The sequence below is a fragment of the Acinonyx jubatus genome, chromosome B2, assembly GCF_027475565.1.
Source record: "Acinonyx jubatus isolate Ajub_Pintada_27869175 chromosome B2, VMU_Ajub_asm_v1.0, whole genome shotgun sequence".
In the NCBI taxonomy this organism is placed as follows: domain Eukaryota; kingdom Metazoa; phylum Chordata; class Mammalia; order Carnivora; family Felidae; genus Acinonyx; species Acinonyx jubatus.
In genome coordinates, this window is record NC_069385.1 from 128,858,221 (window position 1) to 128,884,433 (window position 26,213).

Genomic DNA, 26,213 nt, shown 5'->3' on the forward strand with positions numbered 1-26,213 from the left:
CTTAACGCAGACATTGTTGTGTGAAAGTAACCATAACAACATGTAAGTGAATGAACATGACTGTGTTCCAACAAAACTTTATTTATAAATACACGCAGTGGGTCCAGTGTAGCCTTCGGGCCGCTGACCTTTGCCCTAGGCTGCCATCTGTGGGCTGTGCTAAAGGCCAACATTAGCTGGTAGCAGCACTGTAATGGCCATACTGGTTGTTAGAAACTGTTTTTCATACCAGTTGATAAGAGTCACTGCCTTAAACCCCTCAAGCCCTCTGCATGGGTTTCTTGGACTTCCTCATCATCCAGAAGCTGTATAGGAACAGGGTGCAGTGGAAGGACCCTGCCCCAGTGCCACCCAGTGTCTGTTCTGATTCTGATTGGTCAGTAACTATGCCATTTGAGTGAATATTTTGGCTAATCTCCTAATGGTATCTATTTGCTAAAACTGTTTTTAATTTCTACCATACCGAGAGTTCCCTATTGGGAAATTTTATTTTTTTATTTTTTTATTTTGAGAGAGTAAGACTGTGCACGTACACAAGTGGGGGAGGGACAGAGAGCGAGAATTCCAAGCAGGCTCTGTGCTATCAGCACAGACCTCACAATCTGTGAGATCATGACCTGAGTCAAAACCAAGAATCAGACAGTTAACCATCTGAGTTCCCCAGGCACCCCCTGCATTGGGAAGTTTCTGTTTTCAATTTTTAGAAAAATGCTTGATTTGGTATTAGATAAAACATATTTTGTAGCTTTCATTCAGGCTCCCATGTCAATCAAAGAATGGATGTCCTTGTCACTGAGTGGCAATGTGACAGCTGATGGTTTCTTGTTTCAGGCATATATGGATACTCTTCAGACACAGTGGAGCTGGATTCTCCAGATCACTAAGTGCATTGATGTTCATCTCAAAGAAAATGCTGCCTACTTCCAGGTTTTTATGCTTAGTAGTAATTTAATTGTCGTATAGGTCTTAATACCTTATCTTCTTTTTTTCTAATTTTTTTTTTTGATGTTTTACTTATTTTTGAATGAGAGAGAGAGAGAGAGACCGAGTATGAGTGGGGGAGGGGCAGAGAGAGAGGGAGACACAGAATCTGAAGCAGGCTTCAGGCTCTGAGCTGTCAGCACAGAGCCCGACCCTGGGCTCGAACTTGTGAACTACGAGCTCATGACCTGAGCTGAAGTTGGATTCTTAACCGACCGAGCCACCTGGGTGCCCCAGAATACTTTATCTTTTGAATGTACTCCTAGAAGCACTGAATACAGTCTTCAAAATATTTTATAAATCCTATTTATTGGCTTTTCATGTCAAGGAGCACAGATTGGCAACTTGATCATGAGTCACTCAGATGTCTCTGGTCTGGCTGTCACGTAGGTTAATATACCTTCTGCTGTAATCTTTTCCTTTAGCCACCTATTAAATAGACTCCGGGAAGGTACTCCTTGAAATGGAAATAGTAGTTGCCTACTGAGCTCCTTTTCCTTAACATGTGATCACTCTCACCTTTAATAGTTTTTTGAAGAAGCCCAGTCAACTGAAGCCTACTTGAAGGGCCTTCAGGACTCCATCAGGAAGAAGTACCCCTGTGACAAGAACATGCCCCTGCAGCGCCTGCTGGAACAGATCAAGGAGCTGGAGGTATCGTCGCAAAACAAAGACAGAATACTGATTACTTACCAAGAAAATTCCTTTGGAAAGCATACTTCAAATTCTATTGGCAAAGTCTTTTCACACAATGATATTCTTTCCTGCCCACTTCATTCATGGCTCTGTAGCTGCTGAAGTGGCTTGTTATGAAAGGTTCCTATCGTCCCTGCAGATAGATAAACCTGCAGCCTTTTGTAGCTGAGGCATCTGTAGCAATACCTAATTTGTGACGTCGTAGCAGCTATATTAATGTCATTTGCAGGTCTTACCTGAAATGCACTGAGCATCTATGCTAAAGTACAATCTTATTTCCAATTGCAGAAAGAACGAGAGAAAATCCTGGAATACAAGCGTCAGGTCCAGAACTTGGTAAACAAGTCCAAGAAGATTGTGCAGCTGAAACCACGCAACCCAGACTACAGAAGCAACAAACCCATTATTCTCAGGGCTCTCTGTGACTACAAACAAGACCAGGTGTGTACTCACTTATTCAGAATGAATCACACGTTTCCCCTTTCTTTGCTTAGAGATTTTTGCCATTGAGGGAGTAGAGTTTAATCCACGTATCAGTGGGCAGCCAAGTCAATGCCTTGCTTTCATACACAGAGCAACAAACTGTTGAACTGCAGCAGCTTTACTCTGACTCTTATCATAGCTCTTGATAATTAGGACAGTGGTGATTATTTTTTAAATGTTTATTTATCTATTTTGAGAGAGACAGAGAGAGGCAAGTGGAGGGTGGTGGCAGAGAGAAAGAGGGAGTGGGAGAATCCCAGGCAGGCTCTGAGGTTACAACAGAGCTGTACGTGAGGCTCTGTCTCATGACCCTGGGATCATGACCTGAGCCGAAATCAAGAGTCGGATGCCCAACTGACTGAGCCATCCAGGTGCCCAGGGCAACAGTTATTTTTAAACTTTTCATTTTAAGTATTAATACTTCTCTTCTTCTAATATGCAGAACTTCATCTGTGATTACCCTTTAAATCTTTTTTTTTTTAAGCTTATTTATTTTGAGAGACAGTGTATGAGAGTGGGGGAAGGGACAGAGAGGGAGGGGGAGAGAGAGAGAGAGAGAGAGGGAGAGAGAGAGAATCCCAAGCAGGCTCTGCCCTGTCAGCACAGGGTAGGGCTGGAACCCATGAACTGTGAGATCATGACGTGAGCCGAAGTCAGATGCTTAAACCACTGAGCCACCCCATGCCCTACCCTTTAAATCTTCAATTTTAAAATCTTAAAATTTTTGTAAAGAACTTTAAGTTTCTGACATGAAAGAAAGCGGGAATGTGAGCATTATGCTGCGTTTGAAGTGAATGTGGTTACAGACATTATGAATTAATTGAGCGTATTAATCCTGCAGGCTCTGTGGTAAATACAAGCATTTATATGGAAAGAGGACTTGTTTTTACTAATTACTTATGTGATTTTCACAGCTTTTTTTCTTTTTTTTTCTAATTTTTTTTAATGTTTATTTTTGAGAGAGAGAGAGGCAGAGCAGGAGCAGGGGAGGGGCAGAGAGAGGGAGACACAGAGTGAAAAGACATAGAGCCTGACTCAGGGCTCAAACTCATGAGCCATAAGATCATGACCTGAGCTGAAGTCGGATGCTTAACTGACTGAGCCACCCAGGCGCCCCTGCACAACTTTGTTTTCCTGTAAAAATTATGGAGGATTTAAGAAATATATGACCAGCTGTTTAGATACATGTTATAAAACGGTGGAGTTTATTCTAACAGGTGGAAATGTTTTAAGAACTTGCATGGTTGGGGCACTTGGGTGGCTCAGTCAGTTAAGTGACTGACTTCGGCTCAGGTCATGATCTCACAGTTTGTGAGTTCCGGCCTCACGTCGGGCTCTGTGCTGACAGCTCGGAGACTGGAGCCTGCCTTGGATTCTGTGTCTCCCTCTCTCTCTGCCTCTCCCCTAATCTCACTGTCTCTCTCTCTCGCACTCTTAAAAATACATACACATTAAAAAAAAAAAAAAAAAAAAAAAAGAGAACTTGCATGGAGAGAAGCAAGTTGAAATAGAGATATGAAATACATAAATATCAAGCTTATTACATTTCACTAGTTAAGATAGTTGTCCTATTTGAAGTGTACCCATTTTAAGAAGCTATCGAGTTGATTTAGAAAGTGAGCTATTCAGGGGGCTGGGTGGCTCAGTCAGTGAAGCATATGACTCTTGATTTTGGCTCAGGTCATGATCTCAGAGTTCGTGACATGAAGACCCATGTGGGGCTCTGTACTGACAGCACAGAGCCTGCTTGGGATTCTCTCTTTCCCTCTTTCTCTGCCCCTTCCCTGTTCATGCCTGTGCGCTCTCTCCTCCTCTCTCTCAAAATAAATAAATTAACTTAAAAAAAAGTAAGCTATTTAGATGTTGTAGTTAATTTAGAAAGTTATTTTCTGGGAAAGAATTTTAGAATTTCTTTTTATTTCTAACTTTTAAGAGCAAGTGAATGAGACAGGTGACTCCCACATACTCAAATCTAATATATAAAATATGAACTCACAAAAATAGAAAAGCCACGGGGGGAATTTTTGCTTTACAAAAGGATTTCTCACTTTACTGATGGATTCCCCAGGCTGTCGTTGGAAAGTTACTTTACCTAATTCATTTTATACACACCTTTTAGGCTCACATGTATTATTTAAAGCATCAGTATTGATGGGATGTGTAAAGATCATCTTCATTTAAGGGCAAATAATAAGATAAAAGCTCAGTTTGCATATTTCATCTCTATTTCTCCCTTTGAGAAAAAAGATAAAAATGTGTGTACTCACGAGTAAAGCCAAAACACCGGGCCGCTTGCCTTACAGAAAATCGTGCACAAAGGGGACGAGTGTATCCTGAAGGACAATAATGAGCGCAGCAAGTGGTATGTGACGGGTCCGGGAGGCGTGGACATGCTCGTCCCTTCTGTTGGTCTGATTATACCCCCTCCGAATCCTCTGGCTGTGGACCTCTCTTGCAAGTAAGTTGTTGAAGTTCCTCGTGGCCACAGCGTGAATACAAGTGTGGAGAAATAGGCGGCGAATGCTTATACAAGAAATGTAGACCCACCCTTTTTCACTATAATCCCCTCCTTTGAAAAAAGGAGCCTCGGGAAGGTCCCCTTGCATTGTCATGTAACTTTATGTTGAAGATACTATAGTTTTTATTGGAAGGTAAAAAAGAATGTCTGACTGTATAGGGGGACTGGAGGAAGCCATTCTTTTAAAAAAATATTAAATATTTAATATATAAATATTAAGCAACCCACAACTGTCCAAGCAATGGGCCAAATGAGAAATCAAACGGCAAATCAAAATATGTCTCAAAACCAAAGAAAAAGCAAACACAATATTTCAAAATGTATGGGTTGCAGCAAAAGTGGATGTTAGAATGAAATTTATGTCATAAATGCTTGTATTAAGAAAGTTCAAATAAACAACATGACACCACTAGGAACTAGAAAAAGAAGAAACGTAGCTAGAATTTAGTAGAGGAAGAAAAAAGAACAAAGAAAATCAGAAAGAAATAAAATAGAAATCAGAGTAAACAATAACAGAACATGGAAAGTAATAACCAGTTTTTCCACAAAAAGAAACAAATTGGCAATGCTTTACATTAACTAAGAAAAAAAAGAGAGAAGACTCAAAAACCAAAATGAGAAATGGAAGAGAAAATAGTACAGCATATAACCACAGAAATACATAGTGTGATAATAGATTAGTATAAACAATTATATGTTAACAATTCAGATAACTTAGAAAAAAAACCAGATAATCCCTAAAAATGCACAAGTTACCATGATTGAATCTCAGATCTTGAATCCAAAAAATAGGAAATCTTCTTAGACAAATAACAAGAATTCACGTTCAATTAGAAATCAAAAATCTCCCAGCACAGAAAAGCCCAAGACCATATGGTTTCGCTGGTGAATTCTACCAAACATTAAAAACTATATAATTATTATTAATATATAATTAATGATGATCTTTATCAAAATCTTACAAGTAATGGAATAGAGGCAATAACATTCAAAATCATTCCATGAGGTTATGGTTTCACTCTTATGTGGATCCTGAGAAACTTAACAGAAACCCATGGGGGAGGGGAAGGAAAAAAAAAAAAAAGAGGTTAGAGTGGGAGAGAGCCAAAGCATAGGAGACTGTTAAAAACTGAGAACAAACTGAGGGTTGACGGGGGGTGGGAGGGAGGGGAGGGTGGGTGATGGGTATTGAGGAGGGCACCTTTTGGGATGAGCACTGGGTGTTGTATGGAAACCAATTTGACAATAAATTTCATATATTAAAAAAAATAAAATAAAAAAAAAATCATTCCATGAGGCCATTACTACCCTGATACCAAAGCAGGATAAAAATGATACAAAAGCAAAAGAGTCTAATTTGTCCAGTATAAGTATTGCTACTCCAACTTTCTTTTGTGTGATAAACATTTCTCCACCCCTTCACTTTCAATCTGTAGGTGTCTTTAGGTCTAAAATGAATCTCTTTAGGCAGCATATGGATGAGTCATTTTTTTTTATCCTTTTTGACACCCTATGTCTTTTGATTAGAACATTTAGTCCATTTACATTCAAAGTAATTATTGATAGATCTGTATTTATTCCCACTGTGTTACTTGTTTTGTCATTGTTCCTGGGGATTTTCTTTGATCCTTTCTTGTCTTTGTCACTCTTGGTCTCTCCTTTGCACTCGAAGAGCCCCCTTTAACATTTCTTGCAGGGCTGGTTTAGTGGTCATGAACTCCTTTAGTTTTTGTTTGCCTGGGAAATTCCTTATGTCTCCTTCTATTCAGAATGTTAGCCTTGCTGGATAGAGTATTCTTGGCTGCAGATTTTTCCTATTCAGTATTTTGAATACATCATGCCACTCCCTTCTGGCTTGTCAAGTTTCTGTTGAGAAATCTCCAGCTAGCATTATGAGGTTTCCCTTGTAAGTGAAGGACTTCTTTTGTCTTGCTGCTTTTAAGATTTTTTAGCACTGGATCTTGCAAATTTAATTACAATATGTCTTGGTGTTGACCTGCTTTTGTTGATTTTGATGGGAGTTCTCTGTGCCTCCTGGACCTGGATGTCTGTGAGGAAACCATTCTTACCATGTATCTTGAAGCATTGTTTCAAAGTTCTTCTTCCCTTCTTAGACAATCAGTAATTTTACAGGTAGCCACAAAAATAAAATGCCCTTCTTAGGAATACCTGCTCATCAACAAGCAAGTAGAGCATTCATTTTACAGATTGTCCACAGCAGATTCTTTTCCACATTTAAGTATGGAAATCTTCAACTGTACACAGAATAGGGAGAGTAGCATAATGAGCCCACACACTCACTCCCAGGCTGCAGTAGCCATCCACATTCCATCACCGGTTTCTCCCTGCCATCCTGCATGGTGTTAAACCTCTGTCAATTAAAAAGTTGCTGACAAACAATACAGTAACAAGGAAATGTGTGTTTTGAGCAAAAGTGAATTATCTACACTGATGTGGATCATTGAGAATGAACTTTGGGGGAGGAAATTAGTCCAGACCCATTGAAATGATGAATGTCTGGAAAGTATACATTCACTGTATACGTTAACTATTACTCTGTTGGTTCTTGTTTTAGTTTTAACACAGTATGTGAGCATAGCAGGTTTCCTGTTTGGGTGGAAGTTTGAAAGCCGGGCTCCAGTGTGTTTTCCCCTTGTGCCTTCCAGGATCGAACAATACTACGAAGCCATCTTGGCTCTGTGGAACCAGCTGTACATCAACATGAAGAGCCTGGTGTCCTGGCACTACTGCATGATCGACATCGAGAAAATCAGGGCCATGACTATTGCCAAGGTACATCCTGAGGACCACGCAGGCTGCCTGGAGGAGGCACCAAGCTGCCCCCTGTGGTGCTCGCTTCTGCCAGGCAGACCTTTTAGCAGGGCGGCTAATCTGTTCGTGTCTCATTTGAAGAGTCAGATCAGCCTGCCTGCGAGGCTCATCCCAAGTAGGATGGGAGGGATTTGCACACGGCTGGCTCTGGTACAAAAAGAAGTACTGACTAAAGCTACCTGACAAGCCAGAAGTACCCATGGAAAAGACACGTGGTCCTGTACTATCCTGGATCCTATTGTCCTTTGATTCAGTGGAAAGCTAGGTCATAAACTATTAACTGGATATCACAGAAGTGAATGGTGGGACAGAATTCATGGCATAACACTCAAAGCAGTCCTTCCTCTAGATCAGTGGTTTTCAAGTTGTGGTCTGAAGAATCCCGGCTTAAGGGGTTCCACTAGGGATAACAGGGCCAGGAGAGAGGTACAGAATGAGTAAGTCTGGTATCTCCTTTGTCCCCCTTTTCTCTTTGCGGTCAGAGCAGCTTTGCTGTGATCTGCTTTAGATTTGTGACTTCTGAGTAATATTTCCTTTGAAGAATAAAATTCTGTAGGAAAAATAAATTGACAGCCCACTGCTATGGTTCTGAGGAGCAATCTCGTAATTCTCCAGGACCTTTTATATCTTAACGGGTCTTTAACAAGGATTGCCTTAAGCCCCCTCTAGCATAGGGCATTTCTGGGCACTCCCCTTGGTCACCCTGTGGGGGTAATCAAACACTTCTGCCTGGTTTACTTCCAGCTGAAAACCATGCGGCAGGAAGATTACATGAAGACAATATCTGACCTTGAGCTGCATTACCAAGAGTTCATCAGAAACAGCCAGGGCTCGGAGATGTTTGGAGATGATGACAAGCGGAAAATGCAGTCCCAGTTCACAGATGCCCAGAAGCACTACCAGACCCTGGTCATACAGCTCCCCGGCTACCCCCAGCACCAGACAGGTTTGGAGCGTCTATTCTCTTTGTTATCAACCACACACACAGCTTTAACAGAAAGTAGTTTGCACGAAACCGCACACACAGCTTTAACAGAAAATAGTTTCAGAATCAACTTTGAAAAATAACATATCAAAAGTCACTCATACACTAAATTTTCAGACTCAAATCAAAGAAGGAGCTGCAGTTTAGGCAGTACAGATGCTTTTTGAGGACAAGTACCCTTCTAGCTAGGAATTCTCTGACTTTTGTGGTCCTAACATATTTTTACAGTAACCACAACTGAAATCACTCATCATGGTTCCTGCCAAGATGTCAACCATAATAAAGTGATTGAAACCAACAGAGAACATGACAAGCAGGAAACATGGATGCTGATGGAGCTCCAGAAGATTCGCAGGCAGATGGAGCACTGTGAGGGCAGAATGAGCCTTAAGAACATCCTGCTAGCAGACCAAGGGTCTACGCACCACATCACAGTGAAAATAAATGAGCTGAAGGTAGGCATCCGGTGATATTTTGTTCGATTCTGGGTATATTATTTATCTGCAAGCTAATTAGAAAACCCTCCTGGTTTAAATACTTATAGGCAAGGAGCACTGATTTTCAAGAAAACAGGCTTCTAGCAAGATTTCCTTTTTTCTTTCCCTTACTTCCATATTTGTAGAAGGTTACCAGGCTGGGGATTAAAACACCTTCATGTTGGTTTGTGGATTGTTGAATCAGACTCCAGCGTTTTTCCTTTGTGCCCACATAGTACTTTGTTCATTTTTAAAGTTTTCATAAACATTAATTTGGTTGCTGCCTGAAACCACCTATGATATGGGCTAAACAAGTAGATTTTTTTTTTTTTTCAGTTTAGTTGTTTATTTTGAGAGAGACAGATAGAGCGTGAGTGAGTAGGGGAGAAGTGGAGAGAGAGAAAATCCCAAGCAGCCTGTCAGTGCAAAGCCCGGTCTGGGGCTCGAACTCACAAACTGTGAGATTATGACCAAGAGTCGGACGCTTAGCTGACTAAGTCACCCAGGTGCCCTGAATTATTTTTGTTTATAGACAGGAAACTGACATGGAGAGATTTGTTTGGTCGGGGGAGGTAAAACCTCAAAGCTACAGAGAGAGCTGGGACTGCGGCCCAAGTGTAGTCAACTCCCAGCCCTGTGATCTTTCCTGCTCGGCCATGCCTGCGCACTGCATTGGGATATCTAAGATAATATATTCTGAGTAAGAGGGCCATGTTTACACAGTGCTGATAAGGCCTCCTCAAAGAAGGAAATGGAATGTCAACTGTATCTCTTGAGTCTTTTCCATTTAGTGGACTTCGTCAGGACAAAAAATGATCATAAGACTCACACAGTTCAATCAAGAGCTTTTCTTCTTTTTTGACAGAGTGTGCAGAATGATTCCCAGGCAATCGCTGAAGTTCTCAACCAGCTTAAAGATATGCTTGCTAACTTCAGAGGTTCAGAAAAATACTGCTATTTACAGAATGAGGTATTTGGACTGTTTCAGAAACTGGAAAATATCAATGGCGTTACAGATGGCTACTTAAATAGGTAAACGCCCCTAACATTTATCATAGATGTTTTGCTTTTCTCAAGCTTTGTCAGACTTCATTTGCTCTGTATGCCTGACTTACTACAGTCTTGCCTTACAGTTTTTTCTGTTCATTGCAGAATTTTGAGATAGTAATTTTGAGATAGTACTTTTGTAGATACTGTGCTTTTGAGATAGTAATTTTGAGATGTTAATTCCACTGTTGTGAAACCTAACGTGTTTTACAGCTGAGATATATGCTGTAAGAGTCAGGACTTAGAATTCTTCTTCAATTAATGCAGAATGGCTGTCTGAAAGATGATATAGGGGGTGGGGGAGGAGTTTATGGCTCCTGCAGCTTAGAAATAGGCAAAATAAATTTTATCGGCTTCTTTAATTAATAGTGGCAAGAGCCAAATGTTCAAAGGCTAATTACGTCACTGGCAATATTATTTGCCTCCTTTGCTCTTTACAGCTTATGCACAGTAAGAGCTCTACTCCAAGCTATCCTGCAGACAGAAGACATGTTAAAGGTTTATGAAGCCAGACTCACTGAAGAGGAAACCGTGTGCCTGGATCTGGATAAAGTGGAAGCTTACCGCTGCGGACTGAAGGTAACTGAAAGTTCTATTCAGTTTATAACCACTGTTACAAACAGTATTATGGGAAATCATGCAGGACTACTCAGTACCCAAATCCAAGGCTTCACTAAATTTTCATGAGTTTGAGGATTACTGGATTTCATCAGCCACACATGGTTGATATCTGTCGTTATCTCTAGCACACTGCTTTCTAGAGTGTACTATTAGGAGCTATGTGCGGATGTAATTTGTGGTGAGATTTGTTTGGGGAATGCAGAGTTAAACATAATTGAACTGGTTTCTTCACTATAGGACTTTTCTTCTGCTTTAATATATTCATATGTATTATAATTATTCAGGAATGGAATAGAGTATGGTATTTAGCATTTCTCAAACAAATATACACACTGAATCCTTTATTAAGGGGGTAGCTTAATAAGTAAGGAGCTATTTATTGACATAAATAATGGGAAATGCAATCAGCAAATATATTTTTCTGGCTTGATTATCACTTAAAGATACAAATATTCCAAGAGATTAATTTGTGCTCTTTCTTTCTCTCATGACAGAAAATCAAAAATGACTTGAACTTGAAGAAGTCATTGTTGGCCACCATGAAGACAGAGCTGCAGAAAGCCCAGCAGATCCACTCCCAAACCTCACAACAATATCCACTTTATGACCTGGATCTGGGCAAGTTCAGTGACAAAGTCACACAGCTGACAGACCGCTGGCAAAAAATAGACAAACAGATAGACTACAGGTGTGCCAACTTCCTTCCCTACTTTCTTCCCATTTGGTTGTTCCAAGATAGCGTCACTTGAATTTGTCATTCTAAAAGCAGTGGTTTGGTTTGCTGTGTAAGTTAGGCGTAAGAGGCACTCTGTTCATGGACTGTCTGGAGTCAGCTTTGTCTCAAATGAGGGAAGCAGGTACCCAAGCTTGAACCAACCCATACCAGGTACTCTCCAGGCTCTTAGGGAAATAGTGGAAGCCATTGATCAGGCCCTTTTGGGCCCTATAAACTCTTGCTAGGATTGTTGGAAGGAGTAGATGTTTTGAGTGAGTGTTCTTCTGAAATTTAAGAAAATTAAATCTTCTACAAAAGGAATGCCTTCTTCCAAATGAGGGTTTAAAAAGTCTCTTCACTTTTGCAAGTAGTTCATTTTACTAACAGTGCTTTTACCTTTATTGATAACTAATTCCTATGTCATATAATTTGCCCATTGAAAGTGTATAATCCAATGGATTTTATTATATGTAAAATTATGTAACCATCACTGCAATCTATGTCTAGAACATTTTCTTTGTGCTAAAAAAAGAGCCCTGTACCCATTATCACTAATTTCCCATTACCTTCCAATCCTCCAGGCCTAAACAACCACCAGTCTTTCCTCTGTCTCTCTAGATTTGTCTATTCCAGACATTTCGCATGAAGGGATCATATATCATGTGCTCCTTTGTGACTTTTTTCCACTCAGCATAATGTTTTCAGGGTTCATCCTTGGTGTAGCATGTTTTAGTACTTCATTCCTTTTTATGACTGAATAATATTGTATCGTATAGATATACTTACTACATTTTATTTTATTTTATTTTATTTTATTATTTTATTTTATTTTTTACTTTCATTCATTCATGATTTTTGGCTATCATGAAAAATGTCACCATGAAAATTCACGTATAACTTTTTGTAGGGAGGCATGTTTGCAATTCTCTTGAGCACGCAGCAGGTGGAATGACTGGGTCATATGATAGCTCTGTTAAATACTCTCAGGACCAGTAGCACTGCTTTTCTGATTTTATCATATCTATCTTCTGCAGATTATGGGACCTGGAGAAACAAATCAAGCAACTGAGGAATTACCGTGATAACTATCAGGCCTTCTGCAAGTGGCTCTATGATGCCAAACGCCGTCAGGATTCCTTAGAATCCATGAAGTTTGGTGATTCCAACACAGTCCTGCGATTTTTGAATGAGCAGAAGGTACAAGCCAGTTTGTCACTTCCTTAGATAACATTGAGGGTGCACTGTATTTTCCTCTGGTTTTCATAGCAGTGTCTAGGTTTGAAATGATATATTTTTTTAAAGACTTTTTTAAATGTTTATTTACTGAGAGAGAGTGAGAACGTGAGCAGGGAAGAGGCAGAGACAGAGAGGGAGAGAGAATCCCAAGCAGGCTTCATGCTGTCAGTGCAGAGACTGACATGAACCGTGAAAGCATGACCTGAGCTGAAATCAACAATCGGATGTTTATCCGACTGAGTCACCCAATACCCTGAAGTGGTGTTTGATATTACTAGTCCATTTGGTGAATGCTTGCATAAGGCCCAGTGGAAAAACAGTTGAGATATTGAAAGGAAATCATCGTGGAAATCAATTGTAAAAGAAATAATGTAACATTGTAGTAAAGTATCTTTATAAATTGAGGTGATAGGATCAGAAAAGTGTACAGATTTGAAAGATTCCTCTTAGAGAGTAAGAAGTCGAAAATCTTGCTTACTCTTCTGAAGGAAAAACATGCTCATCTTCTAAGGCTGACCTGTGAGAATACGAGTTCACTGCACATAGTCATAAACTGTGGAAAACCAGTTGTTCAGCAGTGAAATAGCATTTATTTAAAAACATTTATATACTTCAACGCTTATAAATATTTTACTTTTTGTCTAGAACTTGCACAATGAAATCTGTGGCAAGCGAGACAAATCAGATGAAGTACAGAAAATCGCCGAACTTTGTGCAAATTCGATTAAGGTATGTTCGTTTCACAAAGAATGTTGGCATCTCATCAAGAATAATGGTGAGTGCTTGCTTTGGCAGCACACCTACTAAAACTAGAATGATACAGAGAATATTAGCATGGTTCTTGTGTAAGAATGACATGCACATTTGTGAAGTGTTCCATATTTTAAAAGTATATATTTTTAACTGCATTATTTTCTGATTTACTTGAAAGAGTATAAACTTCTTGAGGATAGCAATTGTGGCTTTTATGTGTTCTCTCCTGAACATACCGTGAAAAGTTTGTTATCCATTTACTTGAATTCAATGCACATTGGCAATATCAGTGAAGTGCCTGGTCTTCATTCTTTACACTGGTAATATGGGTAAAAATCTTCCTGTAGCATATAAAGATGTACTCCTTGGTTTAATAATGTAATGTTAGTGACTTGGACACTATCAATGCATGGTAGCCTTTGGGGTTGGTCATGAGAAACACAGCTTGATGATTTAGAACCATGAAATTGTAGCTGTCAGTGACTCTGAAATTCATTGAGTATATTTGTCTTAAACCTTTTATTCTGTAGGATTATGAACTCCAGCTGGCATCATACACCTCAGGATTGGAAACCCTACTGAACATACCTATCAAGAGAACCATGGTTCAGTCTCCCTCTGGGGTGATTCTGCAAGAGGTATGTACATCGTTACGTATTTCTTAGAGCCAGCCCTTCCTGCACCTTCATTGTCCCTGCCTTCTTCCTGTCTTCCCTGCAGACCCTGAATTCACCCCTAGTTATAGGGTCTCCACTCCCAAAGCGTTTAATAGCAGGTTATGCTCCTTTAGTAGGAGTCATCAATACTGGAGTGATTTTAGGAGGCGGTTAGTGGAAGTCTGGATCTGTTGTTTATATAGTAGGATCTTGGTAGAAACTGGGCTTAAATTCTGGGTTTAGTGAGGGAAGCTTTTAACAAGTAGAAGATGTCTAGTCGATTTTTAAAAGACAACTTCTTCCCAAAGATGACAGAGAACATCACCCATCAGATGGTTTAGGGGAAACACTCTAGAGGGATAAGGATAGGATACAATGTTGTTAGCCTTTTGTGGTGCTTCCAGATTTTGGAATTAGCACACATGAAGGAAGGGAGTTCACTCTTTATTTGTGTTAATTTTTAAGTGTTTATTTGTTTTTGAGAGAGAGTATGTGAGCAGGGGAGGGGCAGAGAGGGAGAGGGAGGGAGAATCCTAAGCAGGTTCCACACTGTCAATGCAGAGCCCAATGCAGGGCTCAAACTCCCAAACCATGAGATCGTGACCTGAGCTGAAATCAAGAATCAGACACTTAACCAACTGAGCCACCCAGGCACCCCAGGAATTCACTCTTAAATTATAATTTCACTATTTCATTGATTTAGGAAAAAAATTGGTCAGCTTGCATGGGACATTTTTTTAATGCAATAATTGTTTTTTTCTTTTTTTCTTTCACCCCTTTTTTGCAAGGCTGCAGATATGCATGCTCGATACATAGAACTACTTACAAGGTCTGGAGACTATTACAGGTTCTTAAGTGAGATGCTGAAGAGTTTGGAAGATCTGAAGGTAATTTACTTAATTTATTTCCTTGGAGCATTGGAAAAGAAAATGGAATAGAACCTTATTATTACTGCCTCATTAGAACATGGATCTGGACATACTCCCTGGTATATACTCACTGTTGTAGAATTTGTTCAAAAGTCAGGGGTTAGTTCTGTGCTTCAGGACACTGCTCTGAATGGAGTTAGGTGATATTTACAAAATTCTAGCTGCTTTACCTTACGGAAAAAACCCCATTAATTTCATTTACTGTTTGGTCAAGGAATTTCCTTTTTTTGTTTGTGTGTGTTTTCTCTCTCTCTCTCTTTTTTTTTTATGTTTATTTATATTTGGGAGAGAGACACAGAGCATAAGTGGGGGAGGGGCAGAGAGAGAGAGAGACAGACAGACAGATAGAATCTGAAACAGGCTTCAGGCTCCCAGCTGTCAGCACAGAGCCCAGTGCTAACTAGGAGATCATGACCTGAGCCGAAGTCGGATGCTTAACCAACTGGGCCACCCAGGTGCCCTGTGTGTTTTTTAAATTAAGGAAGAGAACATCCTGGACTGGCTGGATTTGGATTTTTTTTTTATCAACATACAGATTTGCTTTATCAAATTTTTATGTTTTTATCAACATTGAAAACATCTGATTGTTTAATTTATTCGTCATTTCCAATACATGCATTGAGTTTGTATGGAAATTTAATACCTTGAAATAAAGGAAACGTAACTTATGAAATCTTAAGCTTTTGATCTTGGAAGAAATCACCTCATTTACACATGAGGCAGGGGAACCTCAAAGACACTGTATTATTTGCTAAGATCATACAGGCAGTTTATGGAAGAATTACGATGAGAATACAGATTTCGTGGGGTTTTGTCCAGTAGCTTTTGCTTTGTGTCACTTTTTCTATGTGTGCTTATGTGTGTGGTGTGCGTGTGCACATGTACAGGTGTGGGAAGAGACACGAGAACACACAATGGTCTGGGAGGGGGGAAAAGACTGTTTCTTTTTTTAGGACGTGAGAGGTTTTCCTTTCATCCTAATTTCTGATTTCACTTCCGCAGCTGAAAAACACCAAGATTGAAGTTTTGGAAGAGGAGCTCAGACTGGCCCGAGATGCCAACTCTGAAAACTGCAATAAGAACAAATTCCTGGACCAGAACCTGCAGAAGTACCAGGCGGAATGTTCCCAGTTCAAAGCCAAGCTTGTGAGCCTGGAGGAGCTGAAGAGGCAGGCAGAGCTGGACGGCAAGTCGGCCAAGCAAAACCTGGACAAGTGCTACGGCCAAATAAAAGAACTCAACGAGAAGATCACCAGGCTGACCTACGAGATCGAGGATGAGAAGCGAAGACGGAAGGCCGTGGAAGACAGGTTTGACCAACAGAAGAATGACTATGACCAGCTGCAGAAGGCAAGGCAGTGTGAAAAGGAGAGCCTTGGCTGGCAGAAAATGGAGTCTGAGAAAGCCATCAAAGAGAAGGAGTACGAGATAGAAAGGTTGAGGGTTCTGCTGCAGGAGGAGGGCGCCCGGAAGAGAGAATATGAAAGTGAGCTGGCAAAGGTAAGAAACCACTATAATGAGGAGATGAGTAATTTAAGGAACAAGTATGAAACAGAGATTAACATCACGAAGACCACCATCAAGGAGATATCCATGCAAAAAGAGGACGATTCCAAAAATCTCCGAAACCAGCTTGATAGGCTCTCGAGGGAAAATCGAGATCTGAAGGACGAGATTGTCAGGCTCAACGACAGCATTCTGCAGACCACCGAGCAGCGAAGGCGGGCCGAAGAAGATGCCCTGCAGCAAAAAGCCTGTGGCTCTGAGATGATGCAGAAGAAGCAGCATCTGGAGATGGAGCTTAAGCAGGTCATCCAGCAGCGCTCCGAGGACAATGCTCGGCACAAACAGTCCCTGGAAGAGGCTGCAAAGACCATTCAGGACAAAAACAAGGAGATTGAGAGACTCAAAGCTGAGTTTCAGGAGGAGGCCAAGCGCCGCTGGGAATATGAAAATGAACTGGCTAAGGTAAGGAACAATTACGACGAGGAAATCATCAGCTTAAAAAACCAGTTCGAGACTGAGATCAACATCACCAAGACCACCATCCACCAGCTCACCATGCAGAAGGAAGAGGACACCAGTGGCTACCGAGCCCAGATCGACAGCCTCACCAGAGAAAACCGCAGCCTATCCGAGGAAGTAAAGCGACTGAAGAACACGTTAGCCCAGACCACCGAGAACCTCAGGAGGGTCGAAGAAGACGTCCAACAGCAAAAGGCCACGGGCTCAGAGGTGTCGCAGAGGAAACAGCAGCTGGAGATTGAGCTGAGGCAGGTCACTCAGATGCGGACGGAAGAGAGCCTGAGATACAAGCAGTCGCTCGATGATGCCGCCAAGACCATCCAGGATAAAAACAAGGAGATCGAGAGGTTGAAACAACTGATAGAAACGGAAACCAGTGAACGGAAACGCCTGGAAGAGGAGAACGCTAAATTACAGAGGGTCCAGTATGATCTGCAGAAAGCAAATAATAGCGCGACGGAGACGATAAGCAAGCTGAAGGTTCAGGAGCAAGAGCTCACGCGCCTGAGGATCGACTACGAGCGGGTGTCCCAGGAGAGGGCTGTGAAGGACCAGGACATCACGAGATTCCAGAGTTCTCTGAAGGACCTGCAGCTGCAGAAGCAGAAAGTGGAGGAGGAGCTGAATCGGCTGAGGAGGACCGCCTCGGAAGACTCCTTGAAGAGGAAGAAGCTGGAGGAGGAGCTGGAAGGCATGAGGAGGTCTCTGAAGGAGCAGGCGATAAAAATCACCAGCCTGACCCAGCAGCTGGAGCAAGCATCCATCATTAAGAAACGGAGCGAGGACGACCTCCGGCAGCAGAGGGACGTGTTGGACGGCCACCTGAGGGACAAGCAGAGGACTCAGGAAGAGCTGAGAAGGCTCTCCGCTGAGGTCGAGGCCCTGAGACGCCAGCTGCTGCAGGAACAAGAGAATGTCAAACAGGCTCACCTGAGGAACGAGCATTTCCAGAAGGCGATAGAGGATAAAAGCAGGAGCTTAAATGAAAGCAAGATAGAAATCGAGAGGCTGCAGTGTCTCACGGAGAACCTGACCAAGGAGCACTTGATGTTGGAGGAGGAGCTTCGGAACCTGAGGCTGGAATACGACGACCTCAGGAGGAGCCGGAGCGAGGCGGATAGCGATAGAAATGCAACCATCTCTGAACTCAGGAGCCAGCTGCAGATCAGCAACAACCGGACCCTGGAACTGCAGGGGCTGATTAATGATTTACAGAGAGAGAGGGAAAATTTGAGACAGGAAATTGAGAAATTCCAAAAGCAGGCTTTAGAGGTATTCACAAATATTTGATCACAGCTTCCCTGTCCTTCAAATAATTCCCTCCATTTTCATCTCATCTCAGCTGTGCTCCTGTTAACTGGGATGGCCACTTACAGAAAGTCTAATTTTTCTCCTTATTGCTGTACTACTAGCTGTCATAACCCAGGCCACTGCTTGAAAGCAATTTGCCCTCTTTGCCCTTCTGTCCTGTTCCCACATCAATACCAATCTGTGTGTCACCTCTGTTTGGCTGTGCTTTTCAAACTTTAGCACACCATCAGGTTTAACACCTGAGAGCTTGTCCTCTGACTATTCCAGTCTGTTTTCTAGAAGATAGCTCTTACTTAGCGAGCTATGACCTGCATTTTTTTCATTAAAATTTTCCTAAATAAAAGCCATGGTAAAGCTTTGTCTATGCAATTTTGAAATCACTTTTTCTTGCTTGCTTACACGGCTTTTCTGCATGCATGACATGTTCTCTTTTGATCACGACCCTGATGTGTTTGTTTTTGCTAGGTTTTTCTTTTAACCCCTAGTTTAAAAATACCTTCTTTAAGTTCTAATACGTTTGACTTCTATAGACAATATTTGTGTGGGGCTGGGTGTAGGGTGTGTATATGCCCATAGATTTATTTTGTTTTATTAAACATGTTAGTATAGCTGTAAGAGGGGAGATGTAGGTATAGCAGGTGTGATAACCTGGGACAAAATTCCCCATATTTTTTCAAACCATTATTTCTGTTAAGAGTAAGACGGGTCTATAACTTCTCCTAGTTCCTTCTAAAAAAAAAGAGTAAGTATGATGCCATTTATCAAAGTGGCAACATACCTCTACAGAATTTTTTTTTCATAATTTATAAGATAACAAAATAGCAGTATATCCAGGGAAAATAGAGGAAGTTCAAACTAAGTTTTATTTTTTAAGTGTAGGAAAAGAGGAATTATAACCCTATGATACGATCAAAACGTTATTTCTTCCCATTTCTTTCTTTTTAAATTCTAGGCATCTAATCGGATTCAGGAATCAAAGAACCAGTGCACTCAGGTGGTGCAGGAAAGAGAGAGCCTTCTAGTGAAAATCAAAGTTCTGGAGCAAGACAAGAGCAGGCTGCAGAGGCTGGAGGATGAGCTCACTCGCGCGAAAGCAACGCTGGATGCGGAAAGCAGGGTGAAACAACGCCTCGAGTGTGAGAAACAGCAAATCCAGAATGACCTCAATCAGTGGAAAACCCAGTACTCCCGCAAGGAAGAGACAATTAGGAAGATCGAGTCGGAAAGAGAAAAGAGTGAGAGAGAGAAGAACAGCCTTAAGAGTGAGATCGAAAGACTCCAGGCAGAGATCAAGAGGATTGAGGAGCGGTACAGGCGCAAGTTGGAGGACTCCACCAGGGAGACGCAGTCACAGCTGGAAACAGAGCGCTCCCGACTTCAGAGGGAAATCGACAAACTCAAGCAGCGCCCCTATGGGTCCCATCGGGAGACCCAGACAGAATATGAGTGGACGGTTGACTCCTCAAAGCTGGTGTTCGATGGACTGAGGAAGAAGGTAACGGCCATGCAGCTCTATGAGTGCCAGCTAATTGACAAAACAACCTTGGACAAACTGCTGAAGGGGAAAAAGTCCGTGGAAGAAGTTGCTTCTGAAATCCAGCCTTTCCTTCGGGGTGCAGGGGCTATCGCTGGAGCATCTGCTTCCCCTAAGGAAAAGTACTCTCTGGTAGAGGCCAAAAGGAAGAAATTAATCACCCCGGAATCCACAGTCATGCTCCTGGAAGCCCAGGCAGCTACAGGCGGTATAATTGATCCCCATAGGAATGAGAAGCTGACCGTTGACAACGCGATCGCTCGGGACCTCATCGACTTCGATGACCGTCAACAGATATACACAGCAGAGAAAGCTATCACAGGTTTCGATGATCCGTTTTCAGGCAAGACCGTATCTGTTTCAGAAGCCATCAAGAAAAATCTGATTGATAGAGAAACCGGAATGCGCCTGCTGGAAGCCCAGATTGCTTCAGGGGGTGTGGTGGACCCCGTGAATAGCGTCTTTTTGCCGAAAGACGTAGCCTTGGCCCGTGGGCTGATTGACAGGGATTTGTATCGGTCCTTGAATGATCCCCGAGATAGTCAGAAGAACTTTGTGGATCCAGTCACCAAAAAGAAGGTCAGTTACATGCAGCTGAGAGAACGGTGCAGAATTGAACCACACACTGGTCTGCTCCTGTTGTCAGTGCAGAAGAGAAGTATGTCCTTCCAAGGAATCAGACAACAGGTGACCGTCTCTGAGCTGGTGGATTCCGGTATATTGAGACCATCCACTGTAAATGAACTGGAATCAGGTCAGATTTCTTATGATGAGGTTGGCGAGAGAATTAAAGACTTCCTTCAGGGTTCAAGTTGCATAGCGGGCATATACAATGAGACCACGAAACAGAAGCTTGGCATTTATGAGGCCATGAAAATTGGCTTGGTCCGACCTGGTACTGCCCTGGAGTTGCTGGAAGCCCAAGCAGCTACTGGCTTTATAGTGGATCCTGTTAGCAACTTGAGGCTACCAGTGGAAGAAGCCTACAAAAGAGGCCTGGTGGGTATTGAGTTCAAAGAGAAGCTCCTGTCTGCAGAACGAGCTGTCACCGGATATAATGATCCTGAAACGGGAAACATCATCTCTTTGTTCCAAGCCATGAACAAGGAACTCATTGAAAAGGGCCATGGCATTCGTTTATTGGAAGCACAGATTGCAACCGGGGGGATCATCGACCCGAAGGAGAGCCATCGCCTGCCAGTTGACATGGCGTACAAGAGGGGCTACTTTAATGAGGAGCTCAGTGAGATTCTCTCGGATCCAAGTGACGATACAAAAGGATTCTTTGACCCCAACACAGAAGAAAATCTTACCTATCTTCAGCTAAAAGAAAGATGCATCAAGGATGAAGAAACAGGGCTCTGTCTTCTGCCCCTGAAAGAAAAGAAGAAAGAGGTGCAGACATCACAAAAGAATACCCTCAGGAAGCGCAGAGTGGTCATCGTTGACCCAGAGACCAACAAGGAGATGTCTGTTCAGGAGGCCTACAAGAAGGGCCTTATAGATTATGAAACCTTCAGAGAACTGTGTGAGCAGGAGTGCGAGTGGGAAGAAATAACCATCACTGGATCTGACGGCTCCACCAGGGTGGTCCTGGTAGACAGGAAGACAGGCAGTCAGTATGATATTCAAGAGGCTATTGACAAGGGCCTCATTGACAGGAAGTTCTTTGATCAGTACCGATCTGGCAGCCTCAGCCTCACTCAGTTTGCTGATATGATCTCCCTGAAAAATGGCGTGGGCAACAGCAGCAGCCTAGGTGGTGGCATCAGTGACGATGTTTTCAGCAACAGCCGACATGAGTCAGTAAGTAAGATTTCTACCATATCCAGTGTCAGGAACATAACCATCAGGAGCAGCTCTCTGTCTGACCCCCTGGAAGAATCAAGCCCCATTGCAGCCATCTTTGACACAGAAAACCTAGAGAAGATCTCCATTACAGAGGGAATAGAGCGGGGCATTGTCGATAGCATCACTGGTCAGAGGCTTCTGGAAGCTCAGGCTTGCACAGGTGGCATCATCCACCCAACGAGTGGTCAGAAGCTCTCACTTCAGGATGCAGTCTCCCAGGGCCTGATTGACCAAGATATGGCCACCAGGCTGAAGCCCGCTCAGAAAGCCTTCATTGGCTTTGAAGGTGTGAAGGGAAAGAAGAAGATGTCAGCAGCAGAGGCGGTAAAAGAAAAATGGCTCCCCTATGAGGCAGGTCAGCGCTTTCTGGAGTTCCAATACCTCACTGGAGGCCTTGTTGACCCAGAAGTGCATGGGAGGATAAGCACGGAAGAAGCCATCAGGAAAGGATTCATCGACGGCCGAGCAGCTCAGAGGCTGCAAGACACCAGCAGCTATGCCAAAATCCTGACCTGCCCCAAAACCAAATTAAAAATATCCTATAAGGATGCCATGAATCGCTCCATGGTGGAAGATATCACTGGCCTACGCCTTCTGGAGGCCGCCTCTGTTTCTTCCAAGGGCTTGCCTAGCCCTTACAACATGTCTTCTGCCCCAGGCTCCCGATCGGGCTCCCGCTCTGGCTCCCGCTCCGGCTCCCGCTCTGGCTCTCGCTCTGGTTCCCGAAGTGGGTCCCGGAGAGGAAGCTTTGATGCAACAGGGAATTCTTCCTACTCTTACTCCTACTCCTTTAGCAGTAGCTCTATTGGGCACTAGTAGTCAGTTAGTTGCTACTTCCTTGGCTTCACTTATGTGAATTTTCACTTTACTAAATACTAACAAAAGAAAACCTAGTGCTTGCAGTATAGTGATAGAGTTTCAATGATTAAGAAGATATAACCTTGGTTGAAATCAAATACTGTTCTGGCTTTTTATCTTCTCAGCTCATCTAACATATCTAATACACTGGATGTAGTGTGTCTGAAATGGTAATCAGTTGTAAGGATAGCGCAAATTGAATCTAGAGTTCGTTCCTTCTGTGTTTAGTTTTTTTGATCGGTTCTTGTACTTCTTTTGGCCTATAATACAGATTTCTGTTCTTGGAGATGAAATTAAGTTGATCATTGATATTCTAGACATCATTCTGTTTTTCATCTAAATATTTCCATTTTCTGTATTAGGAGAAAATTACCCATCCCATTCTCCCCAGAATACTCCACCCCAAACCCAAACATTTTGGAATGAGTCTCCTTTAGGTTTAGATTGTGGATTGTGTAACCTATATACTCTTCAATGCACCTGTTTGGTTCGGCATTAATTTGACTGTATGTGCGTGATAGCAGCAATCTTTGCTTTTCTTTGGTCAAACTTTTCTGTTTATTTTGCTTGTCATTTACTATGTACTTTAAAAAGGTGTCTTTATGAAGTTTGCGATTCTGGCAATAAACTTTTAGACTTTTGAAGTTTCTGTGTTTTGATTTTATATGTTTATACATACGAGGCATTTATCAGCATCTTTCTGTTAATATGTCTAAAATCTTCTGTTTACTAAGTGCCTGTTAAGGATGACCATTAAAAAAAAAAAACTATCTTAGTTCTGAATTCTTGTTAGAAGTTGGTCTTTTGTAGTTTTTTTCAACATTCTCAAGTGCCTGTTATGTACCAGGCAGAGCTCTTGGAAAGAAGCCCATGTAAAGAGGCCAGGCCACATGTCAATACCCAGTTCTTGTTTATCCTGGACAGTGAATTCTAAGTAGCATGGGCAAAAGTCACCATAATACCATTAGAAAAAAAATGAAGTGCCTAAGATTCTATTTTGGGTATTCTCAAAATATATGGTGTTTCATTTTGTCCCCTCAGACGTATGAATTGTCCTTGAATCTATAAAAATGAGTCCTGAAGGGTTTTTGGCTCTCTGTTGAAGGACAATGAGAAAAACCTATTCTTTGTATCAAAAGAAGCTTTTGAAATTCAGACACTTGTTATTAAATCAATATGACCTTACTGAATACCTATTATGTCTAGTATTAGGTTAGATACTATGAGGATTCAATACATTGATATTCAGTACATACGACTTCAAGACATTTGCAGTCTGGACGGGGACAGAAGACACCTATAAAGCAATCAGTGGAAGAACTTTCATATATCAGCAATATGTGTTAATATAATCAAGTACAGTACAGACTAGAAAATAGGAAAACAAATGAAATGTTAATTGTGAAGAGCAAAAAAGATCATATTTAAGATAATACTTAAATTATTGGGGCTTTTGATACTTCGGATGAAAACAGCATTCCTTCCTTCCTTGTCTCACCTCCTTCTCCTTGCTCCCCTCCCAATCTGGAAGACTTGAAATTAATTTTTTTTTTAATTTAAAAAAAATATTTATTTATTATTGAGAGACAGAGACAGAACATGAGTAGGGGAGGGGCAGAGAGAGGGGGAGACAACAGAATCCAAAGCAGGCTCCAGGCTGTGAGCTGTCAGCACAGAGTCCGATGCAGGGCTTGAACCCACAAACCGCAAGATCATAACCTGAGCTGAAGTTGAGTGCTTAACCGACTGAGCCACCCAGGCGCCCTGAAATTAATTTCATTCACTAATAATTGACTTCTGTGTGCTACACATTGTGCCCAAAGCCATGGATCCCCTGGTATTAACACATTGTAATATAAAAGGAAGAGAAAAATAAGTGGTAAATGCTGTGTTGGGTGAAATGAAGAAGGATCTTCATGCTAGAGCTAGGAGACTGTATCAGTCAGCTTGGGCTGCCGTAACAAAATGCCATAGACTATGTGACTTAAATTAATTTTCTCAGTTCTAGAGGCTAGAAGTCCAAGATCAAGGTGTCCTTAGATTGGTTTCTGGTGGGAGCTCTCTTTCTGAATGGTAGGCAGTAAGGGGTGGGGCGGGGGAAGCCCTGTTGTGTCTTGCTTGTCTTAGAAGGACTTGAGTTTTATCACATTAGAGTCTCTTCTTTATGACTTCATTTAACCTTCATTACCTTCTTACAGTCCATAACTCCAAATAAGTCATATTGGAGGTTAGGGCTCCAGGATATGAATGGGGATGATGGTGGTGGTGAGGACAACACACAATTCAGCCTATCATAGAGGCCTAATCTAGAATGGGACAGGAGATCTCTCTAGAAAAAATGGTGATTAAACAGATGAATAAGTATCCATGTAAAGCAGATCTTAGGGTTGAAAGAGCATACCTCTAAGCTGTTGGTGAAAGTTGTTATTAAGCTCTGAGACGAGATAGGCTGTGTCCTAGAGACAGGACTTGCTTGGCCTTGGGTAAGTTTTGATTTGGCTCATTTATAGTGAGCCTCCACAGAAAAGGGGAGTATATATACAACTTTTCAATGACAGTCATCATTTCACATTCAAAAATAGTCTCACGTTTTCTAGGCTAGTTGAGCTAAACATATAAATGCTGATAAAGGTAGGTATGCTGTGGACAAAGTATGAATAAACTGGAATTCATCCCTTCATATCTGCTTGCAGCTCGGCCTATTTCCGTATTTTTGGGTACTGCTTATTTATACTCAAAACTTTTTTTTTTTTTTTTTTTTGGTGAGAGAATTGTACTATCTGAAATAGCTATTCTGTCCACAGTTTCTCCATCTGATAGAAGTAAGTGCAAAGGGAAGCAAAGATTTGACATTAAGCTTGAAAATAGTATAAAATAATATAAGAGGGATTAGGTTCTGGGAGTTAAAACCATTCGGGGAAATTAAAAGGGTTGATTCCAGGTCTTGGATAGGAAATGTACAAAGTAAGCTTGGGTTAATCAAAGCAAGGAAAAGCAATCAAACCAACCTTCCACTGGTCAAGGTTGGGACAATTTGAGAATCAGTTAAGAATTGTGATGGTAACAGAGTATGTAATAATGAATTAAGAAACCTCAAATCAATAATGATTTTAAAATTCCCTTGATTCAGGGCGCCTGGGTGGCTCAGTTGGTTGGGCTCAGGTCATGATCTCATGGTTGGAGCCCTGTATTGGTTTCCATGCTGACAGCTCAGAGCCTGGAGTCTGCTTGGGATTCTGTGTCTCCTCTCTCTGCCCCTCCCTTGCTCGTGCTCTCTCTCAAAAATAAAAATTTTTAAAAAATTTTAAAAATCCCTTCATTTCATAGTGAACAAAAAGAAAGTATGGTAAGAATGCCGGCTAACAAATACAGAAGCCATGACAATACTAGAGAATCATCATTTATAACTCCTAACATAATGACAGAGTCACTGAAGTATTGTATCAGTTTGTTGGGGAAGAAGACTCATATGGCTTCAAAGTATCATCCCACAGAGGAAAATGTCCTACAGCGGAGTGATAAAGCTTTCTACCTTTACCAAGTGATCAAATTTAGCATTACTAATAGAAGGAGAATTTAAGATGGGTGTCCTCTATGAGATGTAATAAAGAGGCATACACATCTCCTTGCAAAAAATATTTAAAAAATCTAATCATAGGGGAAAAACCTGATAAATCCAGAAGGAGGAACATTCTATGATGTTCTG

General features: G+C 41.7%; 1 protein-coding gene and 1 non-coding gene across 3 annotated transcripts in view; both read left to right on the plus strand.

Annotated features, from left to right (window-relative positions):
* DSP (desmoplakin) overlaps nt 1–23,151 on the plus strand; it is a 48,059-nt gene extending 24,908 nt beyond the window's left edge. Inside the window, exons 9-24 of one of the 2 annotated variants that reach the window (XM_027040261.2) lie at nt 832–927; nt 1,510–1,635; nt 1,966–2,118; nt 4,464–4,618; nt 7,345–7,471; nt 8,255–8,456; nt 8,724–8,950; nt 9,837–10,003; nt 10,459–10,597; nt 11,134–11,327; nt 12,389–12,551; nt 13,236–13,319; nt 13,874–13,981; nt 14,788–14,886; nt 15,931–18,225; nt 19,217–23,151. In XM_027040261.2, coding sequence (XP_026896062.1) covers nt 832–927; nt 1,510–1,635; nt 1,966–2,118; nt 4,464–4,618; nt 7,345–7,471; nt 8,255–8,456; nt 8,724–8,950; nt 9,837–10,003; nt 10,459–10,597; nt 11,134–11,327; nt 12,389–12,551; nt 13,236–13,319; nt 13,874–13,981; nt 14,788–14,886; nt 15,931–18,225; nt 19,217–22,465 — 7,584 coding nt within the window. In that variant the 3' untranslated portion in view covers nt 22,466–23,151. The remainder of the gene's footprint in view (nt 1–831; nt 928–1,509; nt 1,636–1,965; nt 2,119–4,463; nt 4,619–7,344; nt 7,472–8,254; nt 8,457–8,723; nt 8,951–9,836; nt 10,004–10,458; nt 10,598–11,133; nt 11,328–12,388; nt 12,552–13,235; nt 13,320–13,873; nt 13,982–14,787; nt 14,887–15,930; nt 18,226–19,216) is intronic. The other variant, XM_027040262.2, reaches the window with a different exon arrangement.
* Nucleotides 13,370–13,476, plus strand: LOC113593981 (U6 spliceosomal RNA). Its single transcript, XR_003414358.1, has one exon. It is a non-coding gene; the product is annotated as a U6 spliceosomal RNA (small nuclear RNA).
* Nucleotides 23,152–26,213: the final 3,062 nt, after the last annotated feature.